General features: G+C 40.7%; 1 protein-coding gene across 1 annotated transcript in view; it reads left to right on the top strand.

Annotated features, from left to right (window-relative positions):
- The first annotated feature begins 86 nt into the window (after window positions 1–86).
- Window positions 87–17,307, top strand: part of HSPA4 (heat shock protein family A (Hsp70) member 4) — a 42,749-nt gene continuing 25,528 nt past the window's right edge. The window contains exons 1-4 of the mRNA XM_024747612.1: window positions 87–439; window positions 10,937–10,994; window positions 13,070–13,210; window positions 15,070–15,192. Coding sequence (XP_024603380.1) covers window positions 333–439; window positions 10,937–10,994; window positions 13,070–13,210; window positions 15,070–15,192 — 429 coding nt within the window. The 5' untranslated portion in view covers window positions 87–332. The remainder of the gene's footprint in view (window positions 440–10,936; window positions 10,995–13,069; window positions 13,211–15,069; window positions 15,193–17,307) is intronic.

The following is a 17,307-nucleotide window of genomic DNA, read 5'->3' as shown; positions in this document are numbered from 1 at the left end:
GAAAAGCGGCTGAGCCGGAGTCTCGCGAGAACATTCCCTCTCAGTTCTCGCGCTGCTTCTTTACTCTCGTAGCGACGAGACCTTTCGAGATCTTCTCCGCCCCCGCTACCGGCGCCCAGGCTGCGGCCGCTGAGCCGGAGCCGGCCTGAGTAGTGTCCTCAGCTGCGGCCCTCCTTCTAACAACCTAGGCTCTTGCGTGGCTCTCCGCACGTCTCCCACTAGCCCCAGTTCCCTGGCCCACGCGGCCCGCTTTACGCGCGCCAGCCCCGCCGGGGTCCGTGTCTTGTCTTGCCGGCCGGACCCGGGCTCGAGCCTGAGCTGTAGCCGGCGCCATGTCGGTGGTGGGCATAGATCTGGGGTTCCAGAGCTGCTACGTCGCTGTAGCCCGCGCCGGCGGCATCGAAACGATCGCTAATGAATACAGCGACCGCTGCACGCCGTGAGTGTGGGCCAGGGTAGCCGCGTGCACTGGGGGTTGGGGGGTGGTGGGGAGGTAGCGCTTGCTCGGGTCTGTGACCCTCGCGGCTTGGGGAACGCGGGCCGGGCAGTCATCTCCGTTACGAGCCGAGGCTCCGGTGGGTAGTGGACCCCTACTGCGTTTTAGGTCAGTAGGGGCCGCGACCTCCCGTGTGGGTCTGCGCTAGGGGCGAGGCCCTTTTTCTGTGGCCCGCCGGCCGAGCGAGGGCTCCGAGTGGGTACTTGGACCAGCGGAGGCTGTGGGTAGGAGCTGGGGGGAAGGCAGGCCCGGGATGTGGGGTGGACCGAGATTCTCTTTTAGAGGGCACATAATAGGCCCAGGGCGTACTGACGTCTCTAAAGCCCAGCACAGAGTTGGGAGCTTTGCACACAGCAGGAGCTTAATAAAAGTTTAATTGAACAGGTCTGGCGTCTGCCGGCAGGCGGTAAGACAGTGCAGAGACCGGAGTCCCACGTGAGTGGGGGGTGGGGTGGCGCCCGGAAGAGAGGGAGTCGGAGCACCAGAGATCTCCAGATAGGGTTGGCACGGAAAGATATCAGAAAAGGATTTAATAAAATCGATGCCTTTTGGATACCTTTTGCATTCGCTTTTGTTTTTCACGTCGCTTCAGTATATTGAACTGAATGTTGGGTCATTCTCTGCTGTCATTCTTTGCGCACCTATCCCTAACAGCGTTCCACTTTCACTGTAATACATTCCAACCAGGGTGTTGGCTGCAATTGTTAATGAATGACTCAGGGGCTCACTTTGACTTTTAGAACCTATGGTAAGTTATGGAGCCAGTATAGACACAGCGCTAAGAAATCATGACTCACCCAGGTCTTTCCTTGGATAGGGTAAGAGTCTTTTGTACGTAGAGACACCTTTCAATCCATTGTCTTCCTCTTGGACAGAATCTTTTTAAGAAGTTTCTGTTATTTGCTAGGTTCTCATTGTGTCTCATTAAGGGCCTCTGTTTTAAGGCTCGTTTTTCACCCTACCTTTTGTTACACTTCTTCAGCAATTTCTGGCCAACTCGATTGCTCCCTATACCAGACTGATATTTGCTACCCAGAAGGCTGACAACATTTCCCTTAAACTTATCAAATTTCTATCCCTTATTTTAGACGTAACCCATGTGCTTCCCGCAAAACCCATCCCAGATCCAAAACCACAGTTTGATGTTCCTTTCTCAATTTTATTTATAGTTTTTAACTAATGAGATATAATTCACATACCGCGCAGTTAACCCTTTTAAAGTGTACAGTTTGTTTTTAGTGTAGACACAAAATTGTACAACCATCAACACAACTTTAAAACATTTTCATCATCCCACAAGAGCAACCCTGTACTCATTAGCAGTCACAGCCCAATCCCCAACCCTCCCATCTTCATAGTTTTTAACAGTGGGTCTAATTTGTATTTCCAGGGAAGTGTATTGTACAATGAAGTTTTTAAGTATTTAAGCATTAATTTTCTATTTGTTATTTTCCTCTCTGGATCCTAGTTTGCTTCATCTGTAGAGATAGTTTTCCTCAAGAAATTAAGAGGGCTAGAGCACTGAGTTAGGCATGTAACTTTTTGGTCTTTTCCCAGCTAGAATTGAACATACTTTAGCTCCAAAGGTAAGAGAATTCCAAATATTGGAATGAAGTGTTCCTGTCCTTCCTTTTAGACTCTTATGACCCCTTTTCTCCTTTAGACAAATAGTAACTACAGCAGTTTTACCATGAATCTCATTATTTGGAACTGAAAGAGTTGTTTCAGAAAAGAATTTAATCTTCCCAGATCACAGTTAAATTTGTCCCAAAGACTATTTCATGGGTGACCAGATACACCATGTAATTGTGATAAGAATATGTTTAAATACTTAAAAGTAATTTTCCTTACATGTTCCTATATTTCCAGGAACTTAGAGGGATGCCATACATTCAAGTCTGTACCAGGGAACGAACCCGTGTCTCCTGCATCGGCAGGCGGACTCTCAACCACTGCGCCACCAGGGAAGCCCTCAAGTAGTTTTTGAACTGTGATCTCGATTAGCTTAGATTTCTGTGTTGGAGTCTTTGGCTAAGTAGAACATGGTGGGCAGAAAGGTTATTTTTTTTTTTTTTTTTTTAATGTAGTGATTATGGAAGAATGGATTTATACCTCAGAGGTACACAGGGAATGTGTGATAGGTTTGTTTTAGTGTGAGAGTGGAATGAGATGCAGGTTCTGGAGGGCTGGGTATAGTGAAAGTAACTCATTTAAAATTGTGGGTGCAACAGGATTTGAATTCCATTTTTTTTTTTTTTTTTTTTTTTTGCGGTACGCAGGCCTCTCACTGTTGTGGCCTCTCCCGTTGCGGAGCACAGGCTCCGGATGCACAGGCTCAGCGGCCATGGCTCCGGGCCCAGCCCCTCCACGGCATGTGGGATCTTCCCGGACCCGGGGCACGAACCCATGTTCCCTGCATCGGCAGGCGGACTCTCAACCACTGCGCCACCAGGGAAGCCCTGAATTCCATTTTTGAGGAGCCAGTTGAGTCTTACCTAGAAGAGACCCTTGCTTTCCCACCAAATTTAGGCTTCCTTTCATTTCAGCAGATAATGAGTAGCTTCTAATATGCCAGCTGTTGTGCTAAGCACTGAAGGTACTCTGATAAACAAGTAAGATCCTGCCATCATGGACATGGCTAGTGGAGAAAACCAGATGCTAAACAAATATGTAATTACTGACTGTGGTAAAGGTCCAGACGGGAAAGTATGGAAAACAATGACGGGGACCTAATTTAAATTGGATATGGGGTGGTGATGGAAGGTGCTTCTTAAAGAAGTGTCATTTAAGATGAAACACAGAGGATGAGTAGGGTTTTACCATGGAGGTTCGTGGTGGGAGCGAGGAAGAGTTGTTCCAGGCAGAAGGAATAGCAAGTGAGGAAGAACTGAGGCACACTTGACAGACTGAGAGGATTATAGCCACTTGAAAAAATGCTGTGAATTGAATCTGCAGAGAAGTTAGGCAAGACAGGTTAGATTATGGCAGGGCTTTGTAAATCATGTTAAAGATTTTTATCTAGGTGCTGTGGGAGGTGATCCAATTGATATTTTAAAGATGTGATTGGCTTTTTTATGGAGAACGGATTTATTTGAGAAGGGCAAGAGAAGAAGCCGGATGATGCTTAGGAGGATATTGCAATCATTTGGTCCACGTGGGAGTTTATGTTGCTCTCCACCAGTGTGGAAGCATGGGAGAAAAGTGTGGGCGGCATAGAGATAAACTTTGGAGTTTTAACTTACGAGTGTCGTGTTGATATTTCATGACCATAGGCTTTGGAATAAGATGGAAAGCCTATTTTTATATTTAGTTGGATTATTACAGTAGAAAGAGTACAACCTTAAAGCTTCTTTGGAATAAAAATGTTAAGGGACTGCCAAACATTACAGGAGTTAATTGGGCCGTACTGTACAAAATTTACAGGGTAGATATGAGTTACCTAAGAAGATAATTCTGTGTATGAATAGTTATCATTTTCATGGACTTAGTTCCTCATAAAACAGTATATTAGGAATTTGAAGAGATGAAATTGTCTGTTAATAACTGCCCTTGAGAGCAAAAGCTGAAAGTAAGGTGGGTTCTGGCTAACTGGCAGATTAATATCTGATACCTTATTTGTGCAAGAAAAGTGTTCCTCTATGGAGTGAATATCTTTACACGTTGTAGATCTAAGCACGTCAGGATGACTGGATCTTTTGGGTTCAGTGAATAGGAAAGTTGATTGGTTAACTAAAGCTTCAGATTGCTAATGCTTCTCATGTCTAATTGAGGTTATCAAAGTAGTTTCTTAGACTCATTTAAGAACTAAAATACAACTTTGTATATAGAATTGGTAGGTGTAATCTACAGGAACTTTATATCATCAGGTTCTAAATTGGGTTTCCTAAATTAAAACTTTTTCTGACTTAATAAAATACTTGTTTGCTTTAACAACAACAACAAAAATAAAGTGCTAAGTAAAATTGTTTCCTCTCTAATTATTTGCTGTTTGCTGTCTATCCTTGCATAACTTTTTCTAGACTTCTACAAATATATGTGGGGACGTGTGTGCCCATATAAATAAATAGGATCATACTATATTTTGTAATTATTTTCTTTCACTTATATTTTAGACATCTTTCAGAGTCCGTAAATATGAATTTACCTCCTTAAGTACATAATAGTCCATACTATGGCTTTAACATGCTTTCCTCAGATGTTCAGGTTGTTTCTATATTTTTGCAATTAGAAATAGTCTTCAACAAGTCTTTTATATTTATGTTTACATGTTAATACTTTTATTTTTGTTGGATAGATTTCAAGATGTGAAATTGGTGAAAGGATATATATGCTTAAAATTTCAGTACCTATTGCCAGAGTACTTTACAAAAATTTAAGGGATTAATTTACACCAGGAACGTAAGTGATTTCTCTGTTTCACTGGGGTTTGTGAGGATTATGAGTTAAAATTATATAAAATATTTAGCATAATGCCTGTTACATAGTAAATACTGCCCAATTATTTGCTCATATTGCTATTATTACCTTTTTGTATATTTTATTAATTCTGTTTATTAATGGACCATATATTGGGACAGTAAAATGAAATCTATGGAAGTTTGCCTTTCGGGTTTATCAAATATGTAGCTTTTAATGTGTAAATCTTACTGACTCAGGAGTTTGTGATTCTTAAGGAACTGCATATCTTGCTAGTATGAGTTGTTTGATCTGTTCAATATCAACTGTTTTGGGTATTTTCTAGCTCTGGGCTAAGGCAGTGACTGTGGGGTAGTCTGATTAACCTAATAACCATTTCCATGCCAGTCTTGCCTGCTTCTCTTATTTGATAGTCTAAATACTATTGTAGGTTCTCTGAAAAACTCATTTTCTTATATTGTTTAAGAAATTGAATTAGAGTAACAGCTGTCTGAATATCCTGAGAGCGGTCCTACACACACTTATAAACATGAAACTGTACCTTTTAAGGATCTGTGCCGGTTGCAGCTGTTCATAACATCCTATCAGAATATCCATAAATGTTTGGTCAGTGGTATCTTTTACCCAGGAAAGAGAACAACGGCTATTCTCTGGTTTAAAAAGATGATTATTTCTAGGACTTAAAGATTAGAACAGAAAAGTCTTGAACTTGATTTAAATTAACTTTGTGTAATGTCATCCTGTAATTTGGAATGGAGGAAAGGTAATATCAGTCAAGTAGCAAGTGTCTTGAGTACTGCCGTTTTTAGCAGCATTAACTTGGGCTTGTGTAAAGTATAGAGGAAGTGTAAGATAGAGTCCTGCTGTGGAGATGTAATCATTCTAGTTGGAAATATGAATGACGTAAAGCAACAGTAAATAGAATAAGAATAGAGAGTACAATTATGGGCAAGGTTATTAAATATAGACCTTAATTGTTCAAGTTCAGAGGACAAGTCATATCTGTGGGGGATGGAGTGATAAGGAAAGGCGGGAGTGGGACTTGAGCAAACAGGATTAGAATACATGAAGAAAGGATTGGGACAGTCTGGTGAAGATATAGAAGTAGGAATAAATCTAGAGGGTTTGGTAGGCAGTACAAAAGTATTTATGGGGACTTCCCTGGTGGTCCAGTGGTAAAGAGTCTGCCTTCCAGTGTAGGGGTTGCGGGTTCGATCCCTGGTCATGGAACTAAGATCCCACGTGCAGTGGGACAACTAAGCCCACACGCCACAACTACTGAGCTTGGGTGCCTCAACGACAGAGCCTGCATGCTGCAAACTACAGAACCCATGTGCTCTGGAGCCTGCGTGCTGCAACTAGAGAGAAGCCTGTGTGCTGCAAGGAGGATGCAGCCAAAAAAAAAAAAAAAGGTTAAAAAAAAAAGTATGTATGTGTGGGACTTGGAGTTTGGTAGTCCTGATTTTGAATCCTGAACTCTAGTACTAGTTATGTTTCTGGGCACATTAACTTGCCTTTATTCAGTTCTTCATTTACAAAATTGGGTCAGTAATAGTTCTTGTCTTAGAGTATTCGGGAGAATCAAGTGTAGAATGCTTAGCACACTGCCTGGCATATGAAGGCTCAAAAATGAAAGCCGTGGGACAAGGGAGCTTAACCTGCTTGGATGAAAGAGAGGCTTCCTACCATAGATAGGGATTGCACGCAGGCTATGTGAAATTTTGGAATTTCCTGGTGAGTGGGAAATAGTATCAATACATATTTCCGTTAAATATCTTGTTCCCTGTCCAAATCCTGACAGAATCATTCAGCCACTGAAGATTTTTTAGTGTTTGTTGAGGAGAAACAAACTTAATGGGGGTATTTAGCTTCTCTTTTTAAAAGAATTGCTTAATTTATTAGGATTGCATAGCAGTATTTACCTAAATAGTAATGGCCATCTCTGGTAGGAGGGTGTTGGTTGTGGAGTTACTGATAATCCCTATGTTCTTTTTTACACTTTTCTAATTTTCTACGATGAGCTTGCACTAGAAAGCACGGAATAGGTTCTAGCGTTGGCCCTAAAATTTGACGTAATCTTTTTGGGCCTTTTTCACATTTAAATATTAGATTTCTTTATGTAAGCTTTTACTTTAAAAACCCTTTCAATTTGTGCTGTTTAACATATCTACCCTCATTCAGTTGTCGTTTTTTTTTTTTGCGGTACGCGGGCCTCTCACCGTTGTGGCCTCTCCCGTTGCGGAGCACAGGCTCCAGACGCGCAGGCTCAGCGGCCATGGCTCACGGGCCCAGCTGCTCCGCGGCATGTGGGATCTTCCCGGACCGGGGCATGAACCCGTGTCCCCTGCATCGGCAGGCGGACTCTCAACCACTGCGCCACCAGGGAAGCCCTCAGTTGTCCTTTTGAAAAGGAAATGGTAGGACTTTTTATTCCTCATGATTTTAAAGGTGGCTGAGTGGGTTTTAGTGGATAGTTTGAGAAGGTGAAGCACAATTTACATAGCAAACTAGTTGGTATATTTTTGGTTCTGGTTTTTTTTTTTTTTTTTTCTTTTTTTTGTCTGTGCCATGTGTCTTGTGGGATCTCAGTTCCCCAACCAGGGATTAGACCCAGGCTATGGCAGTGAAAGCCTAGAATCCTAACCACTAGGCCACCAGGGAACTCCCTAGTTAGTGTGTGTATATATATATATATTATTTTTTTTTTTTTGCGGTACGTGGGCCTCTCACTGCCATGGCCTCTCCTGTTGCGGAGTACAGGCTTCAGGCTTCAGGCTCAGTGGCCATGGCTCACGGGCCCAGCCGCTCCGCGGCATGTGGGATCTTCCTGGACCGGGGCACGAACCTGCGTCCCCTGCATCGGCAGGTGGACTCTCAACCACTGCGCCACCAGGGAAGTCCCGGTATATTTTTTTTGTATGAAACTCAGACCAAGGTTTCATTGGAGGTTTAGTAATATATAATGTTATTTATGATGTGCCAGCCTCTGATAAATGTCCTTTAAAAGTGGATCAACAAATTTAATCCTTATAGCAACCATATTAGGTAGGTGTGGTAATTTCCCCCATTTTAGAGATGAGCAAATTAAATTTCAGAGCAGTTAATTAACAGCTAGAAAGGTAGAGAAGGGATTCAGATAGACCCATACTGTCTAATTCTAGAGCCTGAGCTCTTTTTACTGTACATGTGTTCAACTCAATCAAATTGACCATAAAGTGGAAAAGCTAAGGATTCCTTTCTTTAATGTACTAGTTGGCTTGTTATAGAACTTTTTTTAGAATGTAAGAATTATGTAATAATATATTAATGATTTTCTATAATATGATAAGAAAAGTGTGAATTCTGCCCATACTTTGCAAGAGTTATGCCTTGTTTGAGGTGTAATTGCCATATTATGTGGTAAAGATTGATGTTCCATTAGTGACATTTGATTGCTTTGTAAGAAGTTGGGAACTGTTTGTAGTGTGTGCATATATAGATGAATAAAAGGATGAATAATTTGAACTGAGACAAACTTTTATTTAGCTTTTCAAGATATACGAACCATTTCCTATCTATTACTTCTAAGGCAGATGTAGATTTTAAGAGTAAGTAAAAATGTTAACTGACTTCAAAGAGAATATTACCTAGAGCAGCTCTGTACAGTAGAACATTGTGTGATGATGGAAATGTTCTACATTCACATTGCCCAAAGTCCAGTAAGTTTTAAGCCAAGTCTAATAAGTTTTAAGAGGTAGTAACAATTTTTACTTGAGAGGGATTGGGAAGGCATCACAAGTGTGTGATATCTCTGGAGAATGAGTGAGATTTAGAAGGACCAGGGCATTTCAGGTGGCAAAAGTGGTAGAGCAAAGCAGGAGGATTGGAAGACTATTTGACTTGTGTTGGGGTACTGTGTGCTTGAGATTGCACCTGGAAAATGGGGGTGGGGTTGGGATTGTGAGAGGCCTTAGGTTCTACATTAAGGAACCTGGACCCTATTTGCTGGTAATGTTTTTGTTTGGAAGGTAATTAGAAGCAAGACAGATTCAGAGTTACTAAGGTAGAATAGGAAATTAACCCTTCAACAGACATACAATAAAGTTGGGAACATTAATTTTTTCATTCTTAGAGCTAGTGTTGTTTGAGGAGATGAAGGCTTGAAAACAGAGCTGCAGGAAACAATGGAAGATAAATAATGTTGGCTTTTAGTTATGTTGGGATTGAGTTATTGGTGGGATGCATCTTAGAAATTCAGATCTGGTGGCTTTTAGAAAGATGTAGGTTTGCATGCATAGGCTAGAAGGAGTGGACAGGGTGAATGGAGTAGGTAAGATTACGGTGGGCAATTTCCTAAAGGGCTGTATGCGCTGTAGTAGGGGAGACATTTAAGTGGTACTCAGGGATTTTTTTTTTTTTTTTTAAGTGATAGGTGGTATATTTGCAGAAAGGCTGAGCTTGATACCTGTGCTGTAGAGGGGCTACCCCCCAGCATGTTCTAGGCCCATAGAGCTTAGGCCTCATAGGAAATCTGATGAAATTCCAGGCTGTGTCATACTGATTCAGGGCATAGCTGCTTGTAACTTTTCTGGGAGATTGGCTTACAGGGATTCTTGCACCATTGTTTGGAAAGGACCACTCAAGCACAGAGAGGCTGGGCATTCTGCCAGTTTGTACAGGGCTGGTAAGTTTAAGTAAAACAGTTCTACTTAATTAGTAGGTCATCTAGTGTGGTCAGATTTGGACCAAGGGAGTATGGCTGCAGAGCTCTTATTCTTACTCGTTCCACTAAATTTGAAGAATTAGGGGTACAGGGGGGATAGAGAGAGGGTCAAAGCTAGCTAGAGTGTGAAGTATGGAGAAACGATCTATAGTCCTGACTCCCATTGCTTTCAGATTGTATGACTCTGGACAAATTTACTTATTAATACCTTTTTGGACTCAGTTTCCTCTCCTATAAAGAGGGAATAAGATAGGGTGCTTATGAGGATTAAATGAGATGGTGCATATAGGCAATTTATGCAGTCATTATTATTAAGTAGGAGGAAGAGAAGGCTTTACTAACCTGAGGGAGAAATGGACTCTGGGAGGAGCTTTGTCTTTTGGATTTTTTGGGGGTGGCATGGGTGAATTTGATCTTATTTTAGCTTGAGAGAAATCAGCTACTGGAAAGGGAGGTGACAAATATATGCAAGGTTCCAGAGTGAAAAACAGGGGGAAGCATGGAGGCCATGATAGCAAAAACATCAACTCCAAAATAACTGACTTTTTAAGCTTAAACACAGTGTTTTAAAGTGTTTATACCTTTAAGCAAGTTTCAATTTTGCTTTCTAAAACAAGCAGCATATACATCAAACCAGCAGGCAGTGTATGAATTGATTTGGAAGAATGTTCAGAAGTGGGAATGAAGTTCCTTGTCAGAAATTGAGTCTTTAAAAAAAAAAGAAATTGAGTCCTTGGAAACTAGTTCTAGAAAAATAACTTTTTATGTATTCAGTATTCACAATAGGACAAGCGTTGTTTTCAGGGTTTATAGACTATTCTCTTGGTGAAGTTATGAGCTGTTCTAAACACAAAGAACGTTTTATTGATGTATTGATATGAGGGTATACTATTTTATATTGGAATTTTGAACACCAGACTTGAAGAATTAGAGGACAGTGGAGACTGGTTAGTCCACCTCTCTCCAGTATTTCAGACAGATGGTCATACCAAACTTGTACTTCAACATCTAAGTGATGAACTCCCATTATTCTAAGAAGCAGTGCATTCCATGGACACTTTACTCAGTAGAAAGGTCAAAATCATAGACTGACTGTGTGCAGTTAACAAAAATAGGGCTTTTCGGCTAAGCAGATTTTTTTTGCTGTGCTGCAAGGCTTGTGGGATCTTAGTTCCGTAAACAGGGATCGAACCTTCCCCCCCACTGCAGTGGGAGCGCGGAGTCTTAACCACTGGACCACCGGAGAAGTCCTTGCCTGCTTTGGTTTTGGATGTAATAATTACAGTAAGGTTTGATGTTTAAATGTTTGTTTTGTCTTCTAGGGCTTGCATTTCTTTTGGTCCTAAGAATCGTTCAATTGGAGCAGCAGCTAAAAGCCAGGTAGAATTTTGTTTTTCCCTAAAGTGACTTTCTTCTGTGGTTTGTCCATCCTTCCCATTCAGCAAGTATTTCAGTGCCCATTGTGTGCCCACCACTGTGAGCCCCTGGGTGTACAACTGAGAGATGAACCTGATCTTTCTTACGTACTTGAGTGAGAAGCAAATAGCTTTTTAAAATAGCATGAACATATATAATCTGTTTAATGCAAAGTGCTAGGATGTTTGATTGTTCCTGGGTATTTTACTTTTTAAATTTTTTCCTGGGTATTTTATTTTTTATTTTATTTTATTTTATTTTATTTTTTTGCGGTACGTGGGCCTCTCACTGCTGTGGCCTCTCCTGTTGCGGAGCACAGGCTCTGGACGCGCAGGCTCAGTGGCCATGGCTCACGGGCCTAGCCACTCCGCGGCATGCGGGATCCTCCCGGACCGGCGCACGAACCCATGTCCCCTGCATTGGCAGGCGGACCCTCAACCACTGCGCCACCAGCGAAGCCCTTTCCTGGGTATTTTAAATGCTCGTTAAAGTGTCTTGTTCTGTCTTCATCTTACTCATATTTAAGGTCAGTGTTGATCAAGGTTCTCAAGGAAGGAAAACATACTTGTAGAAGCACACTTACCATTAGTTTACTTTTAAACCAGGAACCTGACATATTTGCTGGTTCCTCTGTAACCAGAGCAAAAGAACCTGAAGAGTTCTATTTCCCTGAGTGTCTGAGGTTGCTGTAAAATTAAGGAGTTGCATGTTAGATGTTTTAATAGTTCAATCTGGAGCAACGTATAGAATGAATAACTGTCTCTTTCTGGACCGGGCAGCGCCTAAGATTTATAAGCCCAAGAAAATGGTGCTTGGCCAATTTAATTAAATTGGGTGTTTTATAATCTCATTTTCAGAAAGTTCAACATGTTTTAGGAGACAGTAGATAGCAAGTACAGAACTGTTTTGAAATGTCTTTCCTTCTAAAAGTCCAGTGAATTCTTCCTGTTTTTAAACTTGCTTTCATTATTGAGAACAGTTATTGTACTAAACTGGCTGCCTAGTTCTAGGTTGACATAGTTATTGTGATACTGAGTTTCTACTTGGCAGCTTGCTGAAACAGGGCCTGACTTTGGAGCCCTTATATTGTTTTACAAAAGAACTTCTGTTTGTGCCTTTTGACATTGCTGATGCAGAGGAGCTCTGCTGTTTTTCCTTGGGACTTGTTGCACTTACTTCTGCATTGGGAAGAGGAGCCTATAAGTCTTAAGCAGAAGTTCATTCTTAAATTTTTTGAATGTCCTTTGCCAGCATTTTTTCCCATAAATTATAATACTTTATTCTAGAGAAATTAGAAAATATAGATGTAAAAGTGTGAGGAATTTAGAAGTTAGCATACTACCATTATCCAAAAATCACTGTTAATATCTTAGTGTGTAACCTTTTGTACTCTTTCTAAGCATATAAATGTTTTTATCCCCACCCCAAGAAAGTGACATCATATAATATAGATACTTGTCTCCAGACTTCTAAAATAATATTAACCATTGTATGGATATGCCATAATTTATTTACCCATTCTCCTGTCATTTACCCTCTAGGCTCTTTGCAGTTTTCTGCTGTGATAAATAATGCTCTATCAGTTTATTTGCATTATCTTTGTGGGCTTAGTGTCATCTTTTTTTCCTTTATGGTAAGTTTTCTTCACTAGAATAACTGAATTGATACATACTGCCAGATTGGCCCCTGGAAAGTTCGAATAACAAACTACGGGTAATTTTTAAAAGATAAAAATTATTTTATGTAAATGTTTGTTAGAAGTTTAAGAACAGAGAATGCTTTTATAAGCGTAATGACCTGTCTTCATGAGGAAGTAAGGCAATCTGGGCTCCGGTCCTAGCCCTGCATGTGACCTGTACAGGTCCCTCACTCCTCACTTCACAAGCTAGCAGGCATCGTTCAGAAAGGTTTAGTGCTAAAGAAAACTAACTCAGAAGGAAAATGATTCTAATTTAATCCTGAGATTGTTGAATTTTTTTTTTCATAATTTAATTGCTATTAGTCTTTCCACTCTTTGACTCTGATACACTTTTTCTTAGGTAATATCCAATGCAAAGAACACAGTCCAAGGATTTAAAAGATTCCATGGCCGAGCATTCTCTGATCCATTTGTGGAGGCAGAAAAATCTAAACTTGCATATGATATTGTGCAGTTGCCCACTGGGTTAACAGGTATAAAGGTAAGGTTTTCAAGATAATACCTTAATGATTGAAATACAGTATTTTATGTTATCAGGTCATTGTATGTTATACCATTCTACTTTCAAGTTGTAATGAAAATGGTTACAAATGCTTTGGAAAGTCTTTTGCTAGTAAAGACCATTGGCATTTTTTGAATAATCTGGATTTTATTTGGGAGCCATAGGTGGCACTGTTAATAGGGGTTGGACAGATAGGTGGTAATGATGTGAAGTTAACTGCCATTGCTACTTGTCTTGTTGACTAATGCAGCAGTCTTGCTGGTATGATTTTAGTGAATGACTTCCGGAGGAGCAGGCAAAGAAATCAACACTTTAAAGTCACTGCCAGATATGTGGTCATACTCTTGACAGTAGGATTGGAAAGGTGTTTTCTTTTGGGGAAAAGGGAGTTTAGTCTTTGCTATCTCTGCAACATCTAGGAGAGTCTCTTTGTGAAGCATGCAGTGAACTGACCATACAAAAAAGATTAGAGGCTGAGGGATGGGTACGGTGAACACATTTGTCTCTCTTGCACTCAGGTGGTAAGAGCAATCCAGAAGGGTGTTTGAGCTTTTCAGGCAACTGAGTTTAGAGAGAGGAAATGTGGTGTTTGAGACACCCCATTTGGAGAAATAAGGATCATGGGAACAGGTTCAAAATCCAAGAGATGATGAGAATTGTGGGGAAATGGTAGTTAATTGTGCCATTGTAGCTGAGAATTCAGTTGAATTTGGAAGTGAAGAATTTTGATAACTGAAAAATGATCACGGGTTTACTTATGGTATTTTCAGCAATAATTTTAGTACAGTTTGAATGGGCCTACTAATGGATAAATATGGAGTGCAGAGGAGGAAAAAAGGAAAGGGAGCTGAGGAAATGGGGGATACTTACAGTCAAGAAAGAAATAGGATGCGTATTGGCAGATTTAGTCAGAAGCGTTACAAGTGCCAAAGGAGAAAGAGACTAGGGAGAAGACCTGGGAACAAGTGGATCCAAGTATGAGCTTGGAGGAATTGACAAAGACTTAAATGAGGGAAGAAGAGGTAGCTTTGAAAGAGGCTCACTGGGAGGGTTATTTTCCGATCTTTATCATGCAATAAAGTGAGACACTTAAATTCTAAACCAGAATAAATTATGGTTGGACTGGGGAGTGAGAAGGTGGTGTTCAAGTTGAGTTGGAGCAGGAGCTAAAAGAAGAAAGTGACATTTTCTGGTCTGGGTTGTACTTGGGGAGTATGGGCATGTGGAATAGGACCTTATCTTACTTAGGCAGTCTTTTCAACATTTAAAGTTTGTAACTGTTGTCAAAGTTGCATACCTTTATCCAGGTTTAGGATATCTTGAAGCTTTGTTTGTCGTTTATTCTTTAATTCAACACGTATTTATTGTGTCAAGTTTGTCCTCCGTGTTGGGGCTATGACAGTGAACAAATCTGACAAAAACCATTGCGTTATATTGGATCCTAATTGGGACGATGATCATAAAGTCAACACAGTAAACAAGTAAAATACACACAGTACGTCAGATGGTAAAATAGTTTCCACCACCAGATCCCTTTATGGAGGGACAGTGTGGGTCATAGTGAGCTATACCAATTTGCTTCTGCCCAGGTAATTGTCTACAAGTTTTGTTGGTGGTCACAACGTGCCATTTACATAGTGGTCCTCATCTCCAGGTATCATGCTTGACAAGCATGTTAAAAAGCTAAAAGTGACCTTCAAGTTATTTTCGCTTCTAAAACTAGCTTTCTCAATTCCTTCCTGAGTTAATGTTCCATTGATGATTTAGAGATTATTCATTTTAGGTTTGTAGGACATGAAGAAGTATTAAGTTTAGATCCTTTTGGTTTTTTATTGCAGGTGAAATACATGGAGGAAGAGCGAAATTTTACCACGGAGCAAGTGACTGCCATGCTTTTGTCCAAACTGAAGGAGACAGCAGAAAGTGTTCTTAAGAAGCCTGTCGTGGATTGTGTTGTTTCGGTGAGTTTGATCCCTACACATTATTGGGGTCTTGCATGAAGAAGCAGAAAGAAGAAAGCTATTAATTGAAAATAAAATTGCTTTTTGTCTTAGGTGGTAATGGTTATTTTAAGAATTCATCAAACTAGTTCTCATATTCTTGAATATTTTTTTCTGCCCCCTAGTTTTTGCTCATGATTCTGTTATTCTGTCTGTTTAAAGGCTTATCTCAGCCCACTTCTTCCTGGATTCCTTCTAGCACCTAGCATAGTGCCTGGCACATGGTAGCCACATGTTTGTTGAATTAGTTGAATACTCTCAATTAGAAATGCTGTTTTTTCCTTTATTTCTATCTCTGTATCTTTGCTGTTTTTGTATCCAGCGCTAAAGGCAAGGCAGCACTAGACTTTATCTTGTCTTTTCCATTTCCCTATTTAGATGGAAGCCTGGCTGTTTGTAGCTTTGTGCTTGTAGTATGGTGAAGTCCATAGGGACTGTTGAAATTTGGGTGGTTGTGTTGGCCTTTCCAATGAATCTCCTCATTCTGCCGTTGTTATCTGATATTTTAGCTCTTTGGCCTCCTTTGCCTTTTAAAATTTTTATTTATTTAAAAAAATTTTTTTTGAAGTATAGTTGATTTACAGTGTTGTGTTAATTTCTTCTCTACAGCAAAGTGATTCAGTTACACATATGTATGTTCTTTGCCATTATGGTTTGTCACAGGATATTGGATATAGTTCCCTGTGCTGTACAGTAGGACCTTGTTGTTTACTGGCATCTTTTGTCTTAATTTTGGTGCATTGGTTGTCAAAGCAAGGACTGTTAGGTGGCTTATTTCACCTCACAGTTTTTTGACTGATGGATTCCTTGGTTCTTGGCCATCTAGTAAAGTAGTACTGACATTTGTCAGGAAGAATTGGCTTATGGCTCATAACCCACATTTTGGGGATGCAAAGAATAAGAATGCTACTTCCCTTAAAGAGCTCAGATTCAATACAGGCACTGTATTTCTTAGATGGTTTCTGCCTTCCCCCAAATCTCTGTTGGACTTTGAGATTTGTCCCCATTTCCCCCCATCTACCGCCCTAACTTTGATTCTGAATTTTGCTCCATGTAGAAGTAAAAAATTAAAAAAATTTTTTTTTCCTTCCCGGAACACGGGCCTCTCACTGCTATGGCCTCTCCCGTTGGCGGAGCACAGGCTCTGGACGCGCAGGCTCAGCGGCCATGGCTCACGGGCCTAGCCGCTCTGCGGCATGTGGGATCTTCCCAGACCGGGGCACAAACCAGTGTCCCCTGCATCGGCAGGCGGACTCTCAACCACTGCGCCACCAGGGAAGCCCTAGAAGTAAAATTTATGTAAAATGGCAAGACTGCCTGAGTGGCTTTTCCAGCTTTTGGGATCAAGTTGAAAGGTGATGAATTAAGTTATGTGTTGGGGGTCCTCAAGAGTTTTGGTGATTTGATAGGAGAATTTACAGGACTCAGAATAAAGCCATATTCGTGGCTAAGATTTATTATAGTGAAAGGATGCAAAGCAAAATCAGTAAAGGGGAAACGTACATGGACAATGTCTGGAGGAAACCAGATACAAGCTTCCAAGAGTCACCTTCCATTGGAGTCAGACCAGAAGTGCTTAATTCCTCCAGCAGCAAGTTGTGACAGCACGTATGAAATGTCATACACCAGCGAAGTTCTGCCTGAGCCTTGGAGTCCAGGATTTCTATTGGAGGTCATTCACATAGGCATGTTATGCCTTGCATGTACCGAAATTCCAGACTTCCAGAAGCAAATTAAGTGTAAAGCATAAACTACATTGTACAGTTTAGGCACAGTGAACCACTCTTATAATTTAGGGAAATTTTTCTGTTGATTTAGGGAACTATATATCATTCAAATTCCTAGATGCAGAAAAGGGCCAACCTTGCCATCGGGCCTAAGGCTAGTGGTCTCTGGCCTCTGTGTGAACTCTTTTCTGCACAGTCTTCTCTGCACAGTCACTGCTCTAGATTTTGGTACTATGGTATATCTGATTGCTATGTAAATAAGGCCTGGGTGGATTTTGCTTTATTTATAAACTGATTGTTGTTAAAATATAAGCTTTATTTTTTGGGGAAGGTAATAGTAGCCCTTGTG

This window comes from Neophocaena asiaeorientalis, unplaced genomic scaffold, assembly GCF_003031525.2.
Source record: "Neophocaena asiaeorientalis asiaeorientalis breed wild unplaced genomic scaffold, Neophocaena_asiaeorientalis_V1.1 scaffold599, whole genome shotgun sequence".
Classification (NCBI taxonomy): domain Eukaryota; kingdom Metazoa; phylum Chordata; class Mammalia; order Artiodactyla; family Phocoenidae; genus Neophocaena; species Neophocaena asiaeorientalis.
Note: the sequence above shows the minus strand (reverse complement) of the source record. Positions and strands in the feature narration are given on the sequence as shown.